The 26,532-nt window shown below is 40.2% G+C and overlaps 1 protein-coding gene across 2 annotated transcripts in view; it reads left to right on the plus strand.

Annotated features, from left to right (window-relative positions):
- SCAI (suppressor of cancer cell invasion) overlaps positions 1 to 25,938 on the plus strand; it is an 84,347-nt gene extending 58,409 nt beyond the window's left edge. Inside the window, exons 8-18 of one of the 2 annotated variants that reach the window (XM_019510899.1) lie at positions 590 to 688; positions 2,117 to 2,269; positions 2,930 to 3,031; positions 3,895 to 3,996; positions 4,846 to 4,924; positions 7,098 to 7,197; positions 9,707 to 9,788; positions 13,903 to 13,975; positions 15,647 to 15,820; positions 16,042 to 16,142; positions 17,222 to 25,938. In XM_019510899.1, the coding sequence (XP_019366444.1) occupies positions 590 to 688; positions 2,117 to 2,269; positions 2,930 to 3,031; positions 3,895 to 3,996; positions 4,846 to 4,924; positions 7,098 to 7,197; positions 9,707 to 9,788; positions 13,903 to 13,975; positions 15,647 to 15,820; positions 16,042 to 16,142; positions 17,222 to 17,368 (1,212 nt within the window). In that variant the 3' untranslated portion in view covers positions 17,369 to 25,938. Of the gene's footprint in view, positions 1 to 589; positions 689 to 2,116; positions 2,270 to 2,929; positions 3,032 to 3,894; positions 3,997 to 4,845; positions 4,925 to 7,097; positions 7,198 to 9,706; positions 9,789 to 13,902; positions 13,976 to 15,646; positions 15,821 to 16,041; positions 16,143 to 17,218 lie in introns of both variants that reach the window. The other variant, XM_019510900.1, reaches the window with a different exon arrangement.
- Positions 25,939 to 26,532: the final 594 nt, after the last annotated feature.

Here is a 26,532-nt window from a genome sequence, read left to right on the forward strand (position 1 = left end):
CCACCCCCCCGCCCCCCCCAAACCCCCCCCCAACCAAAACAAAGCAAACCCAAACCGTGCTTTCTGTGATACTGTAAACAGCCTCTGAATGTTCGTATTTCTGTGCCAGTTGTATTGCTTTCTAGCTGCCTGTATTCAGTGGGATGAGCACCAAAAATTACACAGCATGAACTAGTGGAGACAGCAGCCAGAAAGAACGTGCCATTCACTTCTCAATCATGTCTTAAGTTATCTGTAACCTTAAATTTGAGTCCTATTAACAACCTTACAGTAACAACCAATGACAGAGCTGTGCTTGTCTTTATACATTTGAACTTGATTTAGTCCCAAGGGCAAGGAATGGCACTTGTTTTCATTCATATTTTGTGTTGCCAAAATACATAGAAATGGCTCAGGAAGTCTTGGCTCCTGAAGCAACATATGTTAGGCTGATTTTTGGCCAGGTTCTGTTTGGGATGTGGTTCTGCGGGCAACAACAATCAATACTTTTTAATTTGATTGATGAGATGCATCAGCCCTAAAGCAGAGCTGCCTGCAGCTCCCAAAAAGTCATTTATTATTCTGCTTTCTTTGGACTTTTTGCACATAGGAACTGTCAGATGAAATTGAAGATTACACCCATCGCTTCAATACCGAGGACCAGGTGGAATGGAACCTGGTTCTGCAGGAGGTGGCAGCTTTTATTGAGGTGAGGAAAAAAAGGAAGCATCAGTCTCTGCTTTTTCACATGGAAATTTGTGTATTTATTAATTTATTTATTTAAAGTAAAGCATGTTGGACTCCTCAGACTCCATTGTCTAGGTTCCCCGCCACAGTGAGGGGGAGCAGTGAGAATGCTGTGCCCTGGCATGACACACATGCTTCCAATCTGAAATATTTTGTAGTAGCTGAGCTGTGAAAGCTGTTAGGAAGCACAAGTGCTTTCAGCATCAGATCTGCTCATGCAGAGCTGATAGAAACATGCAGCTGAAGCCTACTGACTCTCAGCAGTTCACCACTGCTGTTCTTTCGCCTGATCTTTAAGTAACCTGGAGATTGAGAGCACAATTATTCACACCAGCACTGTTTTAGAAAGACTGGTATCTGAAGGTTCATTTTTGAGTGAGAGTAGTTGATGGAATGTGATGTTTGGATTGTATTTGTAATTTCCAAGTACATTTTGATTTTGGGGTGCTGGCATAATCCTTTGGTAATATTTAAACAATATGTAAGAGAAAGTACAGCGTAATCTTGGCATTGTTAAAATGTTACCCCTTTTATGGGATGTCATGATAAAAAATTAGGATTTCTTTATCCTTTAAAAACAGATGAGAGTTTCATGCTCCCTTTGGTTTGTACAGCCTGTGTGTGTATGTACCTCTGTGCAAATATGCATGCAATCTTTAAATGTTGCTTGGTTGTAATGCAACATTAGCATTTGCTTATCTTCCTTATTCCTCTCCCAGGAGGAAAGTGAAAGTAATACAAGACTTTTCTGTCTTGCTGTAGTATTACAAGACATCTTGTATGAGCTGCAAGATTGTTAGTGGTGCTTGTTTCCGCAGCTAAAACAGGAGGCTTATGCTGCATGGAGTACATTCTGCTTTGCAGTGTGTGACACTTAAATACAGTGGTACTTGCTTTGAGTCCCTAAGATTAGTTACTTTTCCAATTTGGAAGTCTATATTTTGTAGAGCTTTAAGACACGTGAAAGGTAAATTATTACTAAGAAAGGGATTGGACAAATTATTGGAGGAAGGGGCATCAGTAGCTTTTGAGTATGGGAGCTGGAGATACAGCCTCTGAATTAGAACCTCTTATACTTTTAATGCTGAGGAATGCGTGTGAGAATAACAGTGGGGGCGGAAAAAACCCTGGTCATACCCAGTTCACTCTCCCTTTCAACATCCACACTCTGCCACTATGTGATACAGGGTCCTGGGCAAGATGGACCTATGGTATGACCCAGTAAATGGTAGTTCTTATGGTCTTATTAAATAAATTCCTTTTCACAGCTTTGCTTCAGCTACAAGATATCTCTGTTCTAAGCGACAGGCCACAGAGCTCCTTCTGGTCTCCAGTTATGGACCCTGTAGGTCTCCTTAAAATTCATGCTGTGAGTTGATTGTCTTTCCAGGCAGACCCTGTGATGGTTCTGAATGATGACAATACCATCGTAATCACTTCCAACAGACTGTCTGAAACAGGGGCTCCGTTGCTGGAACAAGGAATGATTGTGGGACAGCTTGCTCTTGCAGATGCATTAATTATTGGGAATTGCAATAACCAGGTACAAGCAGTTACAAGGAGCTGTTTATATGTCTTCCATTTGAATCGGAGGAGATTGAGTTTTGTATTTGGGTTTTTGTTCACTTTGTTTTTTCTAATTTTGTTAAAGGAAATTAGAGAGCTCAGTGGAAATTAATAAATTTTTCAGCAGGGAAAAGAGGGAGACTAGATAAGCTGAGAGTTTGGCAAAAATTAAGTGACAGCTGTAAAGAGTTGTTCTGATACTAGCCAACTACGTTTGTCGCATGTGTTTGTTTTTCTGTGGTTGTTTTAACCACTCGTATTCATTAAAGAACAATCTCTTCTACTGCTCAAGCTTTGAACGTGTTCAGAACAAGCAAGAGGCAGGATTTTTGTAGAAAGTTGTTTGGAGAGAGTCTCATCTATTGCATTGATCCTAATGAAATTCTCAATTCAATATCTGATTAAATGGATATGGGTCTTTCCAAGGAGAATTGGGAAAATTTTGGTCAGGTGGCCTTCTCTTCCCACCTGTACCTCTTCTAGGTACTCAGTGGTGCATTTCAGATGTCATATAGTCTTTCATTTACTCTCTTCAATATGCAGCTCAAACATCTTGCCCAGATAATTCCTGATAAATCTAATGACTGTTTTCTGTGGCAGGCAAAAGGTGTTAGTGATAGCAGTGTTTCTCTTGCAGGTCAAGTTCAGTGAGTTAACAATTGATATGTTTCGAATGCTGCAAGCACTTGAAAGGGAACCGATGAACTTGGCTTCACAGATGAATAAACCTGGAATGCAGGTGAGTTTCATTTCTCAACTGCAAACTTGGCAGCAGAACTCAGTTCGTTTCAGTCTGTAATCTCTCTGCCCTGTCCCTGTGTGCAGAGCAGGGTAGGTATGCTGTCAGAACTCTTGTCCTGATACAGAATGTTTTAAACTCTAGACTTTACATGGGTCTTAGCTTTTCAGTTACATCTGGAAGCTTCAGTAACAAGTATTTCTAGATGGTAAATAAAAAAGTAAATTTTGTTTGTTGTCCTCAAACCCCTTCCTTTCCCACTAGCTAAGCGGACTCTTGCATTGTCCCTCTTGCTTGGGTCATAGCTATTAAATATCTATTCTAGACTAACCTATGGCAGATTTTGTGTTATTTTTAGATCTAGAGGAAACGTTCAGCCTTTTATGTTTCTTCCACATCCACAGTGAGTTCTTAAGGTGCAGGTAAATTGTCTTAGGCGATTACAATGGAAGAAAATATTTCTCTTTCAGAGGAGTAAAGTACAAAGCAAGGAAAGTAGTACCAGAGCTAGCTTGTGCTGTTTGTAGGGAGCATCTTTATGGCCAAAGAGCTTTCGTAAGGTACTAAGAACCAACTGAATGGGAGAGTGAATTTGCTCACCTTGCTGTGTAAAAGTCACCTGTATCTTGCTTTTATCTTGGACTATAAATTGAACTGAGGGGTTAGCTTGTAGACTAACATCTTCTGACATGAGGTTCGTTTGTCTCATTTTCTTTCACAGTAGTGAATGAAACATGGACAGACTATGTGTGGGAGAAACGTGTTGAAGGTGAAATATTCTGATAAATGGAAAATTGAAGTTAAAGATGTTTATAAAGCCACCTTAGCTTTATATAGCATGTGATTTTTGTTTGTTTTAATAGGAATCAACTGAGAAACCAGCCAGGCGGGAAAATCCCCATAAGTACTTGCTGTATAAACCAACCTTCAGCCAGCTGTATACATTTCTAGCAGCATCATTTAAGGTTTGTAAAACTTGATATAGTTACCACATGTTGAAATAATCTCCAGAATGGAACATCTCACTAAATAAAAAATAATTGAGACAAGAATTCCCATTTTATGTCCTAAAGATGATGGCTGGTTTCTGTTTAACACAGTTGTAGGGCCCAGTATATATTTAACTATGACTGCACCATCAGCAGCCTGGAGGTTTAGTTGCTAAAAACAGAATATGCTTCCTCTGTACAGAAACAGTTGTCACAGTTGATGAGCCTAAAATGATACCTTCTGTGTGTCTGTGGTGGTGTGGGTGCCTGTAGACCCAGTCCGTTCTCTAGAGGGCAAAGGTCATTGGTATTGGTGCCCCTGAGCAGACAAGCAATAGAAAGGCTGAACATTAACGTGCCTGCAGCTCTTTCTCAGACCTGTGCAGGATCCAGCATCATGGGTTTGCTGCAAATCAGTCTGGCCCTGTTTTGTTTTGTTAAAGAGCAAAGAACAACTTTTAGGATCCTGGAACAGTTGAGAAATCCCTCTTTTCTAGAGGGACATGATCTTTTCTGGGTTCTACTTTTTTGGGAAGGCTCAGGGCCTTTTTAGGTATCCAAAGGGTTGCGGGGAAACTGATGCACTCTTACAGCTCCTGAACCTGATGTACCAGTCAGACTTTAAAACTCACATTTCAAAGAGCACACCTGCAGTGTAGGTTCTGTATAATATAGAAACATGAAAAGGAGTCAGAGGCAGGGGGGCACACACCTTGAAATGGCAATGATTTTATCAGGCTGAAGCAGAATATCTGTGACCTATTACAATAAATATATGCATCTCCTTCCTGCTCCCCCTTTTCCCCCCCTCTCCTTGAATTTCAGGAGCTGCCCGCAAACAGCGTGCTGCTGATTTACTTGTCTGCTACAGGAGTGTTCCCCTCAGGTCGTTCGGATAGTGAAGGTATAATAAAGGAATGCTCCCTGTCATGAACAGGGCTTGAATTCTCTTTCTATTCCAGGGCAAGTGACCGAAAAAGGTGTCACGCAACTTTCCAGAGGACAAGTCCAATTTCATGTGTCCATCTGTGTTACAATACTAGCTTTTCTTTGGATGTTAGAGAGCAGCTAATTCCATGGATTTAATTAGCATACACTGACCTGAAACCTTTTCTGCGGACATGTCCAAGATTTTAATGCATCAGAGTTGTTTATAAATTCATCAATATTGAAGACATTACTGGCTCAATTGGTCCTTTTGCGTACAGTTGACTTGATACAGTTAGTTAAAATGGCATTTGTCAATTCTTCTTGATGAGTACTATGAAGGTAGCAGGTCAGGAGAATGGTGGCAAAATGGCTGAAAGTCTCTGCAAAGGTTGTTGTATTTGCACGTTTGTTGATGTGACAGTTCAAGCCCTTGTCATGATTTTGACAACTCCCCTCACCTCATCTTCCCTTTCCGTCCGTCCCAGCAGAAAATACAGCTGCAATCTAAAAACCTAAGTTTGGCCAAGTGGTGTAACTGCAATTAAATGATTTGGTTACATTTATATAATATACTTTAAAAGAAGAAATTCTTTCAAGCATCCTAAACATTGTATGCACGTCGTCTGTTGGAGACTCGCATTCCTTTATATGATGCATGCCTGTTCCATCCTCCATGCATGAGTAGGACTTTCAAAATGTTTTTTTTTTTAAAAATCCTTGCTGCCTTTCTGTTGTGGCAAGGATTTTTTTAAATTGCTTTTAACATTTTTTTCACTGGGCTATAATCCATTGTATTCTGGTCTCTCAGCTACGTTGTGTCCTTTAGAGCCTGCATTTTATCCACCATGTGTCTTGTTCTAGCTTCCTGGGTTATGATAGAGGCCCCCAATGTGTCTTGCAAAGAACCACGTAGTCAGTGCTTCCTGTTCCCAAGAGGTGCATGAAACACATGGGCTAGTGGTTACTTTTCAAATAAGGAACGTGGATTGCAAAGATTAGCATTCCCTGCGTGTCATGCTCCGTATTAAAGAGCAACTGCAGGTTGTAACACTGAACTCCACGTTCTGGTTTTGGCTCTATAGTCACAGAGAAGACCTTGTAACAGTATTGAATGAACTTGCACTCTGTTCCTGATTCTCCACCCTAAAGCTCCCCTTGAAGATGACTGATGACTTCACCATTTTGAAGGAAGGGTTTTTTCTGTATTTAGTTGTGTTAAAATCCAATTATGTAGATGCGTAGCAGGATAAGGAAGATGCAGTACATGTGTTATCCCCCTGTCAGTGTTACAGAGGGTTGATTGCCCAGACCAGGGTGAAAAACTTGCTGGGGTCTTGCACACTTTCATAAGAACCCCTGGCATTTTTGTGGCAATCAGATTTTGTTTTTTATTTATCTATCTGCTGTTTGTTGGCCAGTTAAGAAGTTAGCCCAGATATACTCACTTAGCAAATATTCCACTGAGTTTGCAAAACTTGGGCTGTCTAGTCCTAATGTAGCTTTGAAAAATACAGAATTTCAGAAACAGAAGTCTCAAGAATGACCGTTACCATGCGTCTGGCATTGCACTAATAACAATGGGAACTTTGAAGCATTGAAAATAAACTGTCTTCATGTACAAGCTTTCCAGAGTTTCTCTGCTCCCCTCTTGCTGCTCCTTGCAGTGCTCTGATTGTAGACATTGGTGTTTATGGCAGCCTGGGAAAGGCTCAAGTTTTGAAACTGGTTGATCTTAGAATCTGGCCTTCAGGTAATTGATTCTGGAATACATTGATTCATGTAGTAATATAATTACAGTATTAACTTGCTTGTATAAAGTGTCCCTGGAGACGCCTCCAAATGAAACCCTTTTATTACAAAGTCTAACAGGGTACAATATATTTGTCTTTGGTCTCCTTTATACTCTGTTTTAAAGAATGAATAAAGTATAAGCTCTGGAGCATATTGCATTACCAAAGCAGTTGATAGACACTGAAATGACTAAAATGGCTACAACTTCAGTTGCATGGCTAGCAAATTGCAAGCGTTCCATGATCCTTTTATTCCCAAACCATAATAGTTCAAATTCACTTACTTTTGTCCAACAATATCGGTAGCTCTCAGTTGTGCTATGTCAGCTGATCTTGATGTTTCTTTGCCATTTTTAGGTCCATATGATTTTGGTGGTGTTCTTACAAACAGTAACAGAGACATTATAAATGGGGATGCAATCCACAAGCGAAACCAGTCTTACAAGGAGATGCACTGGTAAGTTTTCATAATCTCAGCAAGCAGAAGAGGCATGCTTTCTCTCTTTCGCGGGGAAAAAGGCATCAAAACCGACTGGGCTCTTTTCTTGAAAAAAGTGGGTTATGTTGTTTAAGAAATACTTGTTACAAAACTTCAGAGATGTGTGGGTTTCCTGTATTAACTGGGGGTGGAGGGATGGGGTGGCAGAAAGCAAGAGCAGACAAGGTTCTTTGGGTGAATCTGATATCTTTTATTAGACCAACTTAAATAGTTGGAAAAAAAATTTTAAGCAAGCTTTCGGGTTCAAAAACCCTTAGTCAGGCTGAGGAAGTTTCAGTGCACTTTCATCTCTGCTTCTGTCAGTCTGCATTCACTGTCACCTCCACCTGCATTCTAGCAAAAGTAAGAGTAGGAGATAGAGCTCTGCCTTCAGTACTGAGTGGGGCCACTTGTGCAGCACATGCCATCTTGAGCACATACAGCTATTGGATGTAGTGTGATGGTTATAACATGTAGTGTGATGGTAATAACATTGCTATATTTTGCTTGAGGAATATAGCTTTTGGACCCTCTGTTTCAAAACTTCAGGTCTCCAGCTCGGCTTAAGGTTAAACATAAATAAATGGATGTAGTATGTCCCTAATCCTCCCTCCGCTTCCTTCCGAGTTTTCCATTGTTGGAGGCCATGGGTAGGCACAAGTGAGTTAGACTTGAATGCTAGCAGTCATTTGAAAGTGGGCACATGGGTGTCTGTCAGCTCTGAGTGCAAGTGCTCCATGATCCTTTTGTCTGCTCCTTCCGTTTCCAGTCTGCAGGAGTAGCAGTCTGTCTTAGTAGTCCCCACTGGAGCACTTGGCCATTGGCTCCCCATCTCTTCCACACTGCCCCTGCGTGGGGTCAGTGGAAGGGAAAGGACTTTTGGGGTGTTTTTATGTGTGCTCCAAGGGTGTAAGGGGAGGATACTTTAAGAGCAGCTCTGAGAGCTGCTCTTACACAAGATGCTGCGTGCACTTTAATTATCAGCATCACTGCACTTCAAAATGGCAGTGGAGCACCTTAACTGAAGCTCATCAAACAAGCTTTAGTTAAAGTACCCTCCCACCGCCATGTTGAAGCACAGGGCCACTGATACAAGAGACATGGAGGCTGCTGGAGTGTGCTAGTTAGCATTCTCCAGCAGACTTGATTAATTGATTAATTACAGCACGTCAGAGCATCCTCCCTGCACAGCTACAGGCACCCTTAGTTTCCCATGGTACCCCATCCTTTCGGGCCAAGCAGAGATAGGACTAACAGCTGTTCTGCCCAGTGAACTGAGATGCTAAGGTAGGGGAGCATGGAGAAGTACATTCAGCACTGTGAGGACTCCACTGGAGCATTTTTAATTCAGGAAATATCCATGTTAAGTTTCATAGTTTCATAGATAGTTTCATAGAATAAGTTCATACAGATTGTTTGGCATCATTGCCTGAAATCATGAAAGTCTTGTCAGTAGCTGGAGCCCTGGCTCTGTTTCTTAACACTTAGGGAGTAAGTCCACTTGAACCTCTGCTAGAGAGCGTGATAATTATGAACTGATGGAACATATGTGGAGGGTCGTATGTGAGAAAGCAGTGGTGGGTGTACAGTGCACATGCCCTTACCCACTTTCCTGAAAGACTAGTGAAGAGGATGTTGGTTTGTGCTAACCCATCCTGGAACTTTTGTGTGTTTATTCAGGTGTTTTATACCCATTTGTTAAAACCCCTAATTGTTTTTAGTTTTGGGATATTATTCTCACTGCAAAAGACACCTATGCTAATATGATCTTGGAATGTAAAATCATGGGAATCCTGAAGGAGTATGGACATGTTAGTCTGTATGTGACACAAGTGTGACCATTCCTAGAATGTTACGTCCCAGTCTGGTGTCTGCAGTTCAAGAAGGATGTTGAAGAAAAGCAAGTGAGAATTTTTGTATGCTTTAAAACACCTAAGTTGTAGTGGAGAAATTAGAGAAACTCAGTTTCCTTAGCTTATTTTAGAAAGCTAAGTGATAACGTGATCAGTTCATAAGCATGTGTTTAGAAACAAAACCTTGATGATGGGCTCTTTGCTTTAGCATGTACGAATATAATGAAAAACTACTATATCACTGCAAGTTGAAGGGCTTGAAATTCAGCTTAAAAATAAAGTACAAAATGTTAACATCAAAGGGCAATTTAACCCTTTGAACAACTCGCCAAGGGTTGCAATGGGTTCTCCATTGCTGGAAAACTTGGTATCAGGATGGGACATTTTTCTAATAGGCTGTAGTTCCAACAGGAATTAATGCAGGAGAAACCTATGATCCCTGCTGCATGCAGGCTCAGACTAGCAATTGCATTGGTCCCTTCTGGCCTAGTCTCTGACTTGGACTATTGGGTTTTGTTGTTTTCTTCTGCTTTCCCTCTCTTGATGTGGGCAGTCATATGACTAGAAGTTGTGTGTCCCCATTGCAGCTTCACAGAAATTCTAGTGCTCTGTGAAGTGTCTCTTTCTCTTTTCAGCCTTCACCCTGGTGATCTCTACCCTTTCACAAGAAAGCCCCTCTTTATCATTGTGGACTCTTCAAACAGTGTCGCCTATAAGGTAAGGCTTTGGAAAGCAGCTGCATGTACAGTAGGATACAGTGTCAACTCCTAGATAACTTATTCTTTTTATCAGGTTATTTTTAAGCACTTTTGTATTTAGTCTTTTTTTTTTGAGGTTGTGCATGCTAGTCAGGATCTGATCCTATCAATAGGAACAAGAGGGAGAAGCGTGTGAACAGCTGCTCATTGGAAAGTAATAAATTCTTCTGGAGGAAAAAACAGTTAAAGATTTCCAAGGTCTCTGGTGGGAGGTTTATTTTTGTTATATGCCAAAGACAAGTTTCTCTTTTTGGCTGGGGGATATTTAATCCGCTATCATCACTTGAGCCATTCTTCACTGATCTGCTTTACTTGACACAGACAAGTTAACCCACAGAGCTTTGCGTTGTAAATTGTATACATCTGAAAAATAACTTGAACAAGAGAAAATAACAGCAGTAAATTAAGGCAAAAATACACCATAAACATCAAATATACATTCAGCATCTTCTAGTGCATATACCAGCTAGGAACAAAATCTCTTCTGACTGGGTGCTGTGGAAACAGTCAAGGTAGAATTGTTTCATGCCAAATCAACATTGGTAATTTGCCATTCAGGTAATATGAAAGTAAATGTGATTAATTCCAAAGCAACCAAGTACGTTGAGATGACATTGATATTATTTCAGTAGTGAATGGGCTGTTAAAATATGTGCTAGGTATGGGAAACTTTCACTTCCTGATGTCTTCCTTTTGTAGCTCCTTTATTGGCAATCCAACAAATGAATATTTGAGACTCTGTATTTCTGAGGAACAGTAGGGACGTCTAGTGGCCAGATGAGCTCATGGTCTGTCCTCTGTGTTTTTGCTTTTTCAGAGGCATGCATTGGCTAAGAATAAGCACAACAGTGATCATATGATTCAAGATGTGTGTATCAATTTGAGGACCCTCTGCCCTAAAAGTCATAACAAAGTGTTGCCTTTTGACTAGTTCCTTTTTGTGCCATTTAGAATAACTTCTCAAATGCCAGTAAATTTAACTTCATTGGGTTTGTTAGTATTACCCGAGTTTACAGAGAGGGAAATGCAGATGCCAGGAGCTTTCGTGACTTGTCCGCAGCCACACGGGAAGATTGTGGCAGAGTCTGAAATAACTCTGAATCTCTTGACTCTTTTTCCAGTTTAACCACAGAGCTATTCTTTCAGCTACTGCAGTAGGAAATGAGGAATATGTGAATCAGGCATGTTCTGAGAGAAGGCATTATTAGACAGTTTTGTTCACATGCATGGTCTCTTTGGGCAGGCGGGTGTCTCATAGGCACAAGTCCCAAAGGAATCCAAGAGTCCAGTACATGAGCAGTGCTTTCAGTAGAAAGATGTTTTAAGTTTAGCTAAAAATAAATCAAATACTTTAATCTGGTCCAAACTATGCCTAAAATTTCCATGCAGTGAAAAGAGCAATGACTCTAATCTCAGCCTGGTTCTCTCCTTCCCTTCTCCTTCCCCCCTCCCCAATTATTTTTTGCTACAAGCCAAACCTTGATATCAGTTACCCAGTCCATTGTTTGTTCCCCCCCAGGCTCATGAAACAGCCCATCTTGGTTCATGAGCATGGGTGAAATAACTGCTTTGGTAGTCCTTGGTATTGTTTCTTGATCAGGTTCTGGAAATGGCTTCTAGGAACTCTTCTGATGTTAAGAAATTGGAGAGGCAGGTACAGGTGTCTGTTTACAAGAGTGTTTTTTCAGCCTTAAGGTACTTTTAGGAAATCTGTCACCATTCACGTGTGGGTGTAGCATGTTCAACTAGAAATAAATACTGTAGTGCTCAGTCACAGGGTCTTCCAGACCTTACATGTAAGTCTGTTCTGTGTGTGCTTGATTGCCTAATACGGCAAAAGTGTTGAAACAATGTGGGGTGAGTCCAGTGAAAATGAAATGCTTCAGAGGCAGAGCGCATCAGCGCAAGCAAAGAGGGTTTGTGCAAGTGTGTGAAAACTAGGAGCCAATGCTTATTCCATCTTATGCTGCTATTCCAATTCTTTATGATAGAACAGTAGCTAATCTGATATTCAAATGGCACTGCTAGCAGTTTCGGCATTAACAAACACCTCACAGCCCTTCTCCTAAGAACTGCTTTCCGCTCTTGTGTGCATTCTTTCTTTCTTTCCTCCTGAGCACTTTAAATGGTGATGACAGAAAGGGAGCCCTGCCAGGAAGTGACCTACAAATTTGTCAGACCAGCTGCACTTTGTTATAGAGTCTCATCCTTTATCTTCCACCTTCAGCTAAATACATAACTGCAAGCTGTGTTTGTCTATTCAGGCTTCTCTGCAATTTCAGGCAGCCTGGCTTTCAGCTCTTGGAGTGGTTTTACCCTTGGAGCTGCTGCTGTTGCAATGCCATTAAAGGTTTAATGGTTCTGCATTTAAGTATTTGTGCTCTCTCCTTCTGTTTTAGTGCAGAGAATGTCATTCTTGTACCCCTCAGCATGATGGTGATTTCCTCCCGTTGCAGTGCTTAATGGCCATGTTTGACATCTTCAGTGCAAAGCAGCAAAAAATGTTGAACTTGAGCTGTTTTAAAATGCTCATAGTCTAGAGTGGTCTTGGACATCTTAAAAGGATTAATACTGTACTACTAGGGCCTTCAGAAGGGGGTTCTTGGCATTGCTTCAGTAAATTGTTATTTTCAGCAGTGGAGTGTAAAAAAATTTGTTCTGATTTTTAACCAGGTCACCTGCAATACTTAACCCCAGCTGTGACAGTTTCCTAATGCTAAACAGTTGTGCTACAGGAATGTTCAAACCCCTTGGTGCCAGTAGCACTTCTGGGATTATTCTGTTCCTAATGGGCCAGAATAGTAATGGTTGCAGAGACACCTGCTAGCATTTAAAATTCTCCCTATAGTGTTCAGTATTATCAATTTGTAGTTTGGCTTACAGCTATTGTCTGTGCAGTAATGGTTTTTGACTGGAGACTAGACCTATAATATTTAGCCCATAAATTTGCCTGGATCACTTCTTGGAACAGAGCTTTTAAGCCTAATCAGCATTTTGTTATGCATACAAAATACATTACTTTGATTAGACCAGGCCACCATCTTCAGTATTTTAACAAGTTTAGAATTCATTGTTTTAATGAAACTAATTGAAATAAAGCACAATGGAAGGAATGGAAATCTGTTTGAATTGGGTGAAAACAGAACCCAGCTGCATAACCATTTAATTTTTCAGCCCATTGATGATTCTCCATGACCTGTAACTAAAATTCATAATTTGTACTTGAGGAGTATAAAATCTGATCTAAAGGGACTGAATTGCATTCATCTGACCCCTGTTGCACTGATGTGAATACATGCATTAGAGGTGTACAGATGAATTAGTCTGTCCTTTCTGACTTCACAGCTCTTCAGTTCTGGTAGTATTACTAGCTTAGGGCATGGGGACAGGCTCTAATAGTTAATTGAAGAAACTTTTTCCTGTTTTGGACCTGCATTATGTGCTAGAGCAGAAGGACTCTTCCTTTGGTATAGTACTGCTGTCTGCTGGCTTTCTTGTGCAGTATGGTGCATTTATACTAGTACTGAAGGAAAATAAGATATTTCAGTAAGAATTAAGTCTTCCAATAACAGGCTTTGTTTATTTTAAAACCAAACTCCCTCTGGCTCTCTCGTTCTAGCAGGAACAGTCCTATTGCTTGTTAAACAGAAAAAATTGCAATTACTTTAATTGAACAATCGAGCTAGGGACATTGAATTATTGAGCTAGGGACAAAGAAAGTAACTTGCTTTTGTGTCTAAAAATAAACGGCTTCTACTTCATATCATAGAATATAATTTTTAAGTAATTCCATTATTCTAGTGGGTTAATAGGCTATTTGTAGAAGCCCTCTTTCTGTGAAACTTGTGCCTGTTGTTGGGGGTGAGAGAATTTAACATTTCTTTTAAAATTTGTTTTTTTTTCTGTTGGGCTGTAGCATATGAAGAATTGAATGTTAGCCTTAGTGTCTCTATTTTTCGGGTATGCTTACCTACCTCAATTAGTAGCCTTAACTGTATCAGTTAAACAGATTGGGGTTCTGACCTAAGGAGACAATCAGTAACAGTCAATGTTTTAATTATTTTCTATTGCAGAACTTCACAAATTTATTTGGACAACCACTGGTGTGCTTGCTTTCTCCAACAGCATATCCCAAAGCATTACAAGGTATGAAGGTGTTCTTTAGCAGCTTTCAGTTGTATCACTTGTCTGTCTGTCTGCATAATTTTTGGAGTTGATGGATGCTGTATGGAAACTTGTCTGCTTTTGGAAGACTTTTTCTTTATGTGATGATCCCAGCTGGGGTGAATATTGCTGGACCAGCCTGGCATGCCCAGAATTTACTTGAAGTTCACAGTGAATGACTTCTTTAACGTGGCATGATTGGCAGGAGACTGTCTGATCAGCACCAACCATCCAAGCACCAGCATGTAATATCTTCTCAGATGCAGCAAGGTGGAAATGTCCTGGTGCTGGGCTTGTAGTTCATTTCTTCTATGACTAGCACTTGAGAAAAGTTTCACTACAATAGAAATGTTGCTAGGATTACACTGCCTACTCCCTGTCCCAGCCACAGTCCCGAGACCAGGACTTTATAACCAATCTGCAGAGTCTCTGTGACACCTGCTGCTGCGTTTTGAGGGTTGCTTAACAAAAAAATGTTAGATTTACATATTACAGAGAAGATGCAATGATTCCTGTAGGGACAGCTCATGGACCAGAACACTTCTGAAATCTTCTAGGTTAAAAATGATCCAGGACTGATTGCCATCTGCCTCTTCTGTTAGGAATGGAGGATGCAGTGTGGACTCCAGTGTGTTCAGGAGATTCACTTGTCAGAGCTTAAAAGAAGAAGTTTGCAGCAATTAATTGCTCTAATCGTATTTACCTTTAGAAAAACTTCACAATGCCAATAACTGTAAATGGTTCTGGGGTATCTTGGTCAGGGCTGTCATTTTACTGCTACTTCTGAGCATGAAGTCCAGTCTGCTGACATAGTTTGTGGCACAAGAATGGTGTTCATCAAGTGAATGCATGGGAAGCTGGAGACTACAATTGCTTTAAGGTAAGTTCTATTTAAATGAGGCTTTTTTTAGAAATTAAGAATTGTTCAAGTGAAACTATTTAATTCAACAGATATTCTAATCAACAATAGAACTTACCTTTTAAAACAGTGAGTGTCTCCAGCAGAGGCCCTAATTTTAATGTACATAAACTGACACACTGTGACCAGAGTCCTAAGGAGATTCCACATTAACTTTTATCTCTGCTTTCTTGTCTTAAAAAATTCTTAAATAAAAGCCAGAAGCCCTGCCAGGAAAAGGAGTAGATTTCATCAGAATTAAGGATAGGGTGAAAAGAAGGGGGACACTTATGTAGATTTTGGGTTGGAGACCCTATGTCTCAAGTATTATTTGTTCATCTATACAGACATCTTGTATACCCTTTTCCAGTAATGCTTCTTTTAAAACCTAAAATAGGGAAGTATTTTGAGACAGTTTGGTCAGTTATGACTTCATAAACACATTTTATATTCTGTGATAACACAAATTGCAGTAAAACTGTTCACAGATTTGGAAAAACATAAGCACCGATGCAGTCTCTTCTGCACCTGGCTTGTGCACATATGTGCCACGATCCTGAACTGCTGTTTTCCTGATAATGCATGTGATTTAACCCATCGTAAGGGCAGGGAAAACATTATTAGACACTGCAGTGAGTTCAAGTCTCTGTAACAGATGAATGAGTGAAGGGTACAGGATTTTGTTCTGCAGCAAGGGCAACTCTTCTGTGTGACATGCCAAATGCATCATGTTGTTATTTATTATTGGCTTTTAGATCAGTCTCAGCGGGGTAGCCTCTTCACCCTCTTTCTGAACAATCCTTTAATGGCATTCCTATTTGTCTCTGGATTATCAAGCATGCGCAGAGGATTGTGGGAGAAGTGTCAAGATTACCTTAGAAAAATCAACCGGGATATTGCCCAGCTGCTGACTCATTCCCGCTCCATAGGTATGTCCTTAAAGATCTACATCTTCTACAACCGACAGCTCAATAGACAACCCAAGCTGATTTTTCTTTTAATTGTTTTTTGTATTCCTCAACTTGTGTAAAGGATAATGCAGACTGAGTGAGAAATGCACAGCTATTCCATGCGTTTCCTCAAAGGTTTCTTGCCTTAATGCTGTTCTTTATCAAGTTTTCTTTAAGTGTTACCTTCTTCCTTTCTGCAGATCAGGCTTTCCTTCAGTTTTTTGGGGATGAATTTCTTCGCTTACTTCTAACAAGATTCATCTTCTGCTCTGCCACCATGAGGATGCACAAAATTTTCCGGGTATGCAGGGAAAGTGATCCCTTCATGAGAACAATTCACTTAGCATATGCTGTTTTCACAGAGAATTGCACAGGCTGGGGATAAAAAGGTGTCTTCTGTAGTTCTTGTGGTCACAGATGGCACTATTACCACTCAGAAGGGCTCCTGAAATTCTCAGAACAGTATTCACCAATATGTATATGGAGTATGTATTGGGTAATGTTCTTAATTCTTACTGCTGATAAAGCCTTCCTGTATTAATGCTTATACCTGATTTTAACAGTATGTTGCATCTGTCTTCTGATTATGTGGAAAGCATGAAATCTTTTAATTCTGATCCCTTTTAACTGCACCATTTCTGAAGGAAATGCTGTCTAATACTGACCGCACACATTATTTTATAAAGCATTATAATTGTGCACAGGTTTTGAATGGTAGCTGAACTATGCGAAAAGTAGAGAGAATGATTTGACAAAAATTAACAGAACCATAGCGTTGGGAGAAAGTGGTCTTTGACTGAGAAGTCTCTTGGAATTTGTGGGATCTGAAGGAGTTTTTGGAAGGAAAACAAACAGAGGACAGGAAAGTGTTTTCCCTGCTGTTGAGAAGTGTCACAAATGAAGTTTGCTTCTGGGCTTACACCTTTATGCACACTGTGGCATCCAGATCTAGCTTGCCTACTTAGTGTTCAAGTATTATAGAAAACCTGAAAAAGTAGATGTACAGAAAGTAAAATATCAGCAGTTTATTTTAGCATGTGTGTGCGTGTGTCAAATTTCCCTTTTCCTCATGGCTTCCATGAATGTACAATAAAAATGGAACACGCCCAGCTGTCTTAAGTTACTGAACCTATGTATCGCCACCATGACCAGTAAGGCTTGAGCTTCCCTGCAGCTTTGCAAATTACGATATGACCTTGTGTCAAGGGAAAATGCTCTGAAAAGCACTTTCATTACTTCCAGTGAAATCCTGTCTTTTGTGTGGCCTGTTTATACAAATCAGCATATTTTTAAATGAGTTTGGTCTTTTGAGTTGTGTACTTTTGTTGTAAATATTATAAAGAGTAAATATACTGTTTTTGTTTTCTTTTTGTCTAGCAGGAAACTCGAAATTATCCAGAATCTTATCCCCAGTTGCCAAGAGATGAAACAGTGGAGAACCCTCACCTCCAAAAACACATTTTGGAGTTGGCTTCCATACTGGATGTTAGAAATGTGTTCCTGGAAAACACCCTCGATGACTATTAAAAGAAACTTTCTTATTGCAATGGGGTTTCCCTAGCCACAGTTTTTGAATGGTGCAGTTTTCTAATGTGAAAATCCAGAAAAGGAATTACTTGACTTTTATTTTTAAATTTAAGACCATTATTAAAAAAAACAGCTGTTAGCTTGGCTGTTCCATTCTGTATGGGGTCAATTTTATAAACAAATGTTTTCATGTCTTTTAAATGTTAACCTAAGGAATCCCTGGAGTTTTATTTTTGTTTTGTGGCTGAAATTAACCACATCTCCAACAGATGATCCTAAGTATAAGTATTATTGGTCACTTTTAGCCCACATTTGTGGAAAATCCTTTATTTTTATACAATTTTAAAAAATTGGAAAGGAAAAAAATAGGGAAAAAAAACAATATTTTCTCCCCAAAGAATTTGGATTTGAAATGATAAAGTTTGAACCATACAGTGCAAACCAACAATAGCAATAAGAGTCCTTCGTAATAAATATATATTTTTCATTCTTAGGTGAATAATTGGACAGAAATGTTAGAATGCAGTTGGAGCAGCAGGTTTGAAGTAATGTTGTCAAGGACTCCCCTGCAATCTAGTGTTCCTTGTAAATTTGTCATTTAAATCTTGCACTGCACAGCGCTGCTGGCCAGGGATGCATATCCCATTCTGCCTGCTTTGGGTGTGGGATAGCAGACTGATGTGCATTGAATAAAGCTGACCCTTCCCCCTCCCTCACCATGCCTGAGGTCAGAGCCCACCACTTTTCTGTCATGGGAGGACAATGTGTTACTCCTTTTTTGCTTATTGACAGCTCTTCTGAAATCACCAGGATTCCCCATCCTTTTCTCACATGAATGAAGAAGCTAACGGGACCAGCATTTCCGGTGCCTGGGAATTTAAAGTGTGTCCCGTAGCAGTACTGAGTACCAGCCCTCCCCAACAAACACTTGGCCAGAAGCCTCACAGAACTGGTGCAGTTACCTACTTGTAACCATGAGATGATTTTTTCATGCATCTTTTTGACCCCAGAAGACCTGTTTTGTTTGGTTTGGTTTTTGTTGTTGTTATGGTTAACAAAAGTAAGTTCTGTTACAAAGCACTGCGGTCCTACATGTAGCAAATACCTATTCTTCCATCATGCTCCCCCACTTCCCTGGTCTGGAGATGCTCTTGGAAGGGCAGACTGGCTGAGGAGTGAGAGGTACATGATAACAGCTAGCAGGGCTTGGTTTATAGGTTCTCCAGCCTCAGTTGGGACCCTTTTAATCAGATATTTTTGCTTGAACGTAACATCTCTCAGCAGGGTCTTATGAAGTCTCCATTTTGGGTACAGCGAAAGATGGTTATGATCTGTGTGAATGTGTTTGCTGGGAAAGCGGGAGTTTGTTGCTGGCTGGACAAATGCCTCTGGAGTTGCACAACAGCTGCAGGAGCTCTTGCACTTGCTGACAGAGAGGCAGCCCGGAGCAGAGAGGAGAGAGCGCTGAGGAGCTTTGAAGTAAATGTTTCATGTGTCCAGCCTAATAATTATTGTCACCCCAGATTTCAGACAGCCTTCACTTGGGTTAGCAACAGCAGAAAATACAACTCTTCCCAAAACCAAGCTGAAGGCTAGCAGATACTGATGTTTCAATGTTTGGCTTCTATAAAAATATAAAAAAAGTGAAGTGCACTTTCTGAGAATATTGATGCTGCTCAGAAGGTGGTGTTCATGCTTTTAAATCCAGGGCAGGGTTGTCTTTGTAGAAAAGAAGCATAATTTTATCAAAAATTACAAAATAATTTTTCAAATGGACCGAATTGACATCTGGAATAATATTAGCAAATCAAACTGAAGTCATGCTGCTTCTGTATGGGTAAAATCTGGCTGGTATTGGAAAGGCTGCCTTCTAGCTTTTGTTATTGTGCATGGCTCTGCTGTCTGAATTAAGTCCATTAGGGTGTTCCAAGTACCATATTAATTTAACCGCAGTAGAGCAAGCACAGTGGATCATGACCGTATGAGTTAGCAACATGGAGCGTTCCAAGCCGTTAGGGAAAGATTTTGGTCTGTGTTCCTTTCTGATATTGGAACAGTGAAAGGGGTGGGGAAGGAATTTAATTAGCCCCATGACTCAGGAGTCCAGTCAGATATTGCAGTTTTTAAAAGAAGAGCAGCTTCATTAATTTGATGCCAGCCCCAGTGGGCCTTATCACAGGACTGTTGCACAGTGCTGTGACCTTCTGTTCAAGAGAGGCTGGACTATAAGGGGTGGAGAGTGTTGCAGGCTGGGATCGGTCTCCTTCTACTGGTTTGGGGCTCGGGGAGGAGTACAGTGCAGAACAGCCAGGGCTGCTGCAGGCAGGAAGCTTGTGCCACCTTTGCTTGCACTGTCTTGGGCCCTGGCCAGTGCCATCAGTCCTTCATGTCTGAGTACCAAAAGTTCAGGTGAATACTAGGAACAAAAATGTTTCTTCCTATGAGCAGATTGTGAGTGGTGACCAGGCTGCCTCTGCTTGGTCTGCAGTTCTCTTCTCTTGGATTCTGGTTCTCTGTCTACCCACCCATCTTTAGCTGAGATGAGATTATTTTAATGACTGTGTATATACAAGGCGTTTGTGTGTGTATGTACAGGACGCACAGACCCACTGGTTGGGTGTGCTTGTAAATATGTATGTGGGTGTAAATATTTGTATATAGGAAGATATGAGATAATACAAGTTGTATATACAAAAATTATATATACACACAGACGCCAATCGGGATGCATTCCAGGAGGGTGTTCTAGAAGCATCATTCAGGATGCTGTAGTTAAGGTTGTGGCTGTATTCCCATGGTAATCCTCTATTTTCAGGGGCTCATATTTGGTTCTGTGAAATTGTTTGCAGCTGAAACTAGGTATAGGAGGCCTCATCTAGTCATCAGGGGCTTTTCTTTTATAAATTCAAATATTCCAGTTTTCATTGAGGGGACAGTAACATTGTGAAATGAACCCATATTTCTTGCTGCAGTGATAATCTACCCTCCTCAAAGTGCAGGAGGTCCCGATTGCTACAGCTCAGGATAGTTTAACAGTTAATGCTGTTATTTCTTTCATTATAACTTTCATGGAGCATGCTTTGTCCTGGGACATATGCTAGGGAAACTGTAGAAGTAGGAAGATCTTCATAGTCACAGGACAATGACGAGCAGCATCCAGGCTGCCCTGTCCCTCATGTTTCTAAGTTAACTGGGGGAGAAACTCACTCTTGTCCCGCTTACTTCCTTGTATCTGAGAAAAGCATGCTCTTCTGGACCTTTGGGAATGACCCATTTGTGTCCTTGTGAACTCATGTGAAATGTCTTGGAAGCTGACTGGAGAAGCCCTGGCAGGACAAACCTGTCTCCTGCTCAGCCAGGATGAAAGATAGAGAGTCTTTGCATGTGGTGCATCTCTCTGATTCCTAAGCCTATCTGTGTACTGTCAAACAGTGTGATAAAGTTGGTCTTATTGCCCCATTTAGCTGGAGTCTGTTATGGGTCTGGTCAGATGGGAGCACCCATACAGAAGTGGTAGAAAAGGCTTGTGAAGAAAACAAGAGAACTTGAAGGTTGGATCAAGATCCAAACATGTTAGTAGCACTGACTGAATCCAGAAAATCAATAATGTGCTTGTAAAGAAGACCTTGTTCTCTTCCTGACTATTCTGTCATGTGATTACTTTGTTCAGAATATTTGCTGTTAATGAAACTTGAAAACGGATTTTCAAGACATGAGCTTCACTTCTTTTGTCTCTCTGAGGATTGTATTTGTAAAAATATAAATACATAAAATAATACCCCATATCTGCTACAGACAAGATCAAAAGGGATCTCTCATTTTTTCCAGCAAAATCAGCAGTATTCAAGACCAGAGGATTAGAATTCTCTTTCCACTTTGTACTAAGTCATCATCAACATGTGTATGTACTATATGCATATGTATATGTCTGTAGATACCGTTCTCTGTGTACACAGCAGGTTTGTACATATCAGAAAAGTGTTTCTCCATTGGTTTCATATTCAGCAATCCTCAGTTTAGAAGTGGATAGCAGTGATAGAAAGATCTGGAGGGGGAGTGGAACCCCTATTTTCAGATACAAATGGGTATTCGATTTCAGGCACCCAAAAATGAGTGCCTGAACCACTCAAAAATGAGTGTTTTCCTTACAACAGTAGAGGGGACTTGAATTAAAACCAACAGGTAGGTTAAGGTCATGAGTAACAGAGGGAAATATGCAAACCTGACTAAGTGCCTGCTTGGCAGACTTCTGCCATAAGTTCTGCCTTCTGCTCATGGTAATATAGCAGGCCTGATCAAATACACCTTTACTGCCACCTTTGTGGCATCTCTCTTGCCCTGTACTCCTGTGCCATTTAAGCTTTAAACCATCTGGCCAAGGTTAACACTCACTGCTCTTCTTTCCCTTGGCATCTCAGATTAGCAATGAAAAACAGAGCTGTGGATCTTCCTTTGGTTGTACTTTATAACCGCTCTCTGGATAAAAAAGGGCTTCTTGTGCAGCAGATACTAATGCTCTGTTCCATCAGAATTGGAGAAGTGTGACAATTGGACAAGCTAGGCTGGAATGAATGCTAAGCAAGTCTCAAAACTGTTTGACCTGATAGACTTTGGAATAATAATCTTCAGTAGATAGCAGCCACTTTCTCAGCTAAGCACGCTAAGAAATTCTTAGAGTGTACCAGGACCTCTCTCCAAGTGTCAAAGAAAGTATGAGAGTATGGGGATTTAGGATTCAGAGGAACACACATTCATCTTTGGAGCTCTTACTTTTATAAACTCTGGTAAAACTGCCTTTGTAAAGATGGGAAGAAAGCCTGTATGTGAATCCTACTCCATAAATGCAGAATCAAAGAGAGTCAGGGTTGCAACGGCAGTGCGACTTTTTTTTTTCAGATGGTGCAACAAGTGGTGAACAATTGTCCAATTAGATCATTTAATGGCGGTCTAAAATCAATCCATGCAGCTACCCCTGAAATCAATTGAATGGTTATCAAATTTGGATATTAATCTATGAATGTTGTAATCCTAAAATGTCATATGAAAGATGAAGAAGAATCCAGAGCTATTTATTTTGAGGAAGAAAACAGTTCAAATCTACCATCTTTTGAAGTCAGCTCCTTCTTTAAAATAACGTTTCTGAAATACCCATTCTCTTTTTAAGGCTTCTCCTACAAACATTCACTAGACTCTTTTAATAATCTTTCTCGGCATCACACCTCACTGCTGGTAGTAATGGTCAGAGCTTTAATGCAGAACAGGCAGGACTAGGCAACATAGTTGTTCTAAATACTGGTTGATCAATAGCTATTGATATAACAGCTCCTTGAGTTTGTGTGTCAAGGGAAGCTGCACTCATACGAAAAATATTGGCAATCTGATGGGGAAAGGTCTGTAGATGGCTAAGAGCTGCACCTGGACTGGAGCACTGCCGATCTGTGGATAAGGATGCTTCTATGGCAGATTGGGAAAGAAATACCCCAAGTGGGAATCATGCAGGTAACTAAGATCACCCACATTTCTGAGTAACTTTGTAGAGGAATATTAGATCCATCTATGAAGTTCTAGTGCAGGGGCTCTGGATATTGGATGTTTGAATGTGGGAGGGAACTGAAAAGTATATCTTTAGATTGACTTGCTTGCCTTTAGAATAAGCCAGTTGCCATCACCATTCAGCTATTTTCTCCTGAGAAGACCCTGCCTTCCATTTAGCTATTTCTTTTTCTCCAAACCACTTCTCTTCCCAGTTGCTGAGAGAACCCGCTGAAGACTTCTGAATTTCTAAATGGTGTTTCAGAAGAGTGAAGGAATAAATCTCTCCTCTCCTTGACTTATTCTTACTGTGAACTCAGTTGCCCAGACGTGTAAGTGCTTTTACTCAGATATTCTTGCTTCACTTCATGCTTTGAGACTTGAGCAGCTGACTTCCAATGCTACTCTTTGTTCAAGTAAGGCACTGATACAGTTTTCAGATCTAATTAAGTTGTTCCCCTGCACATATTCCTGCAGGGCTAATGAAACCTTCCATACAAGATGAAACTGCAGAAAGGCTGTTTTGAATTTCCTGTTCAGACCATGTTACTTGCTCCCCTAATATTTGCTTACAAAAAGAAGGGACCCCATCTGCTTTGCAGATTTCTTCCAGCCTCTTTCATTACCACTTCTCAGTGAAAATGGTGAAATTATTTTTCTCCCCCCCCTCCACCCCGGCACACCCTCCCTCCTCTCCCCTCTCCAGGAGCAGGGCACTGCCTAATACACACAAAAGCACAAACGTGCCTCTACCTTCTTCTGCCCCTCCCCTAGGCTCCCCAAGTAATAAGCAGAAGAGATGGGGTTGGAAGGAGGCAAAATCTAAGAAACCCAGAAAGAGGATCTGTGCCTCTGGCAGCCCATCCTTGGAGGAAAGGGGAGCTTTCTGCCTCTGTTTGGAAATCTGATTATTTATCACCAAAAGTAATTTTATATTGAATTGGTTTAAAGTTATTTTACAGCCATGTGCCTGTATATCATATTTTGGTAAAAACAGATATTTTAATTAAGATATAGAGAGATATATAGATGAACTTTTTGAAGCAAATGGACTTTTCTTCAAGGCGTCTGTAAATCACCAAAACTATGTAATTGCCAGAAAATATTCTGCAATTTTGGTGTCCTTGGGAGGAAAGAAGTATGTTTTTTGTGTTACCACTGAACATTTCAGGAATAAAAAAGAGCTAAGATTAAAGTGAGAATTTAATAATGTTAGTTTCCACCATGATTCTTATTAGTAATTAGAAGTAAGTAGTATGCAGGCCTGCTTACTGCATCCATGATCAGTTTCAAGCCTTCATCTGTGCCATTTTGCAAGCAGATTTCTAGTATGCTTTTGCTTCTGTGAGCTAGCCGGCCATTAATGAACCACTAGCTCTCCAGATTTTTCTCTTGTTTTTGCTGTATTAAAAACCTTAGGAGTTATCTCTTTTATAGCTGTTCTCAATTCTTAGTTGATCAGTTGTAAGGTATGTTGTATAATGAAGGTGCAAGGCATACTTAAGCTTCTGTAAACGAAAATGGCATGCAACCAGAATGCCTATGCCACCCAACATAAATGGCTCGATCCACTAGTTTACATGGTATATAAGACAAGCTTTTAATCAGGCAGCAGCAGCAGCAACTTTAGGTCAGGAAGGGCTATAAGTATGTAGATCTCTGATGTATTTGGGCTCCTTAGCACATCCTAGCTGGATGGAGTCCTTTAATTCTAGTGAGTAACCATTTCTTACAATCCTAATGAAACCTGAAATCGGCCAAGTGTGGAACAAGCATGTCTGCACCTGGTCTCTGATCCTTCCCCACAGAGACTAATAACTATGTAAATCTTTTTCTAGCCTTGTATTGTTGTTAGAAAGTAACATTCTTGTTTTTAATGTGTTATTTGGAGGTCATAAATAAATAAATAACTTGCCTTTTTAGTGGTATGAAAGGAATTTTAATAAACTGTGGCAAATGCTTGTATGTAACTGAAATGTTGTTGAACTGTGATGCCGTTTGTAGGGAAATATACAGCTATATTTCTAATAGGAGCCCTCTCCTGAAGAGATGGAAGCACAAGTTTTACATGTACCTATCCTGTTCCAAGTGCTGCTAGTCTATAGTGCATGTGATGATGCTGTTTGGTAACAAACCTCTGTGATGGTTCAACAAAGCCACTGTTTACCTTTGTTACATAACAATGTCTTGTCGCCAGTTTGTCTGTTATGACTTGAGTTTTTAAAACAAAATAATAAATAAATATAGATATATATATATATATATATATATATATACTGAAGAGAAACTTATCTTGATCTGACCGGTGTGGTATGCGGCCTTTCTACTGCTGAGGAAATCTCAGGCCACCTTTTGGTTTTACAGTACATCAAAAAGGACATCTTTCTGCAAAGACCTACCAAGAAATGTGACACCTAAAAACCGGTTCGCACAGTTGATGTGGAAATCTTATGTCTGTCTTGTGCAATACTGTATAAGCTGTTGTCTGTCTTTTAATGCATCTAAATTACTTAAGCCATAACCTCAACCATGGACGTTTTTCTTATTTGTTTTGCTCCATCTAATCTCTCTTCTCAGCTTTGAGTCTAATACTAATACTTCATGTTGTAGTTAGTGCAACACTGTGTGAAACCATGTTGGGTTCGATGGAAGATAACCCAGCAAGATAATGGTGGGTATTCAATGCCTAATGGCCATCAAATGCATTGTGGTTCTTTATACACCATCCTTTTGCTTGCTGCTGCTGGGAAGACTTTACTCCACTAAGCAGTTTCCAAGTTAACACTGTGATTCTGCATAGAGCTGACATAGCATCAAGGGAACAAACTATTGTAACAATGTTTATGTTGCTTCAAATGACAAAAATATGAAAATGTTTGTTTTTGCTGTTGGAGTGTTGATGACATTTCACGTTGATAAATGTTCTCCCAGAATGTGGCTACACTCATCAGTTGTGAACTATTGTACATGATTTTTGTATCTGAAATCCACTCATAAATTATGTGTATTACCAATATAAAATAAACATATTTGCTTAATTATTTGCTACTGCTTATTGACACATTGGTGCTGTGTTACTCCAGGTGCTGGGTGGTGATGTTCTTTTTAATACTTTTGATAGTAGAAGGGAAGTTAATCTTGATTGACAGCTCATACGTAGTCCAGCTTTTAGAGTACCAGTTGTTTCCTTTATAGTTTGTATTAATGTTGTTTGTGTGTCAGACTTGCTATTGGTGATTGTCCTTTTCTTGTGGACATGGGGTTTCAAAACTTGTCTGATGATATAAGCAGAGCTGGTAGTAGCTGTCTAGTGAAGATTACATAATAGGACTTCCTTTTGGTTATTCATATTTTTCCAGACTTACCCATTCAAGATGAAATTCCCATCAGGAATGACTGTTTCCATGAGGTGACTCTTTAAAACAAGTTATGCTAGAACAGTTGAGTTGATTGAGAGGAAGTTGAGGTAAAATACATTTTGTTATGTTTTTTATTTTTTGTTTCTGTGAGGAACAGGAACTTCCCCATCCTTTGAATTAGAAACTTTAAATTTAGCAAGGAGATGCATTTTTGCTGTGCCTTCTCAGGTGGTTCTGACCACATTGAGAATGCACAAGCTGCAGACGCTTGTC

Source organism: Gavialis gangeticus, unplaced genomic scaffold, assembly GCF_001723915.1.
Source record: "Gavialis gangeticus isolate Ggan-Ray unplaced genomic scaffold, GavGan_comp1, whole genome shotgun sequence".
NCBI classification, from domain to species: domain Eukaryota; kingdom Metazoa; phylum Chordata; order Crocodylia; family Gavialidae; genus Gavialis; species Gavialis gangeticus.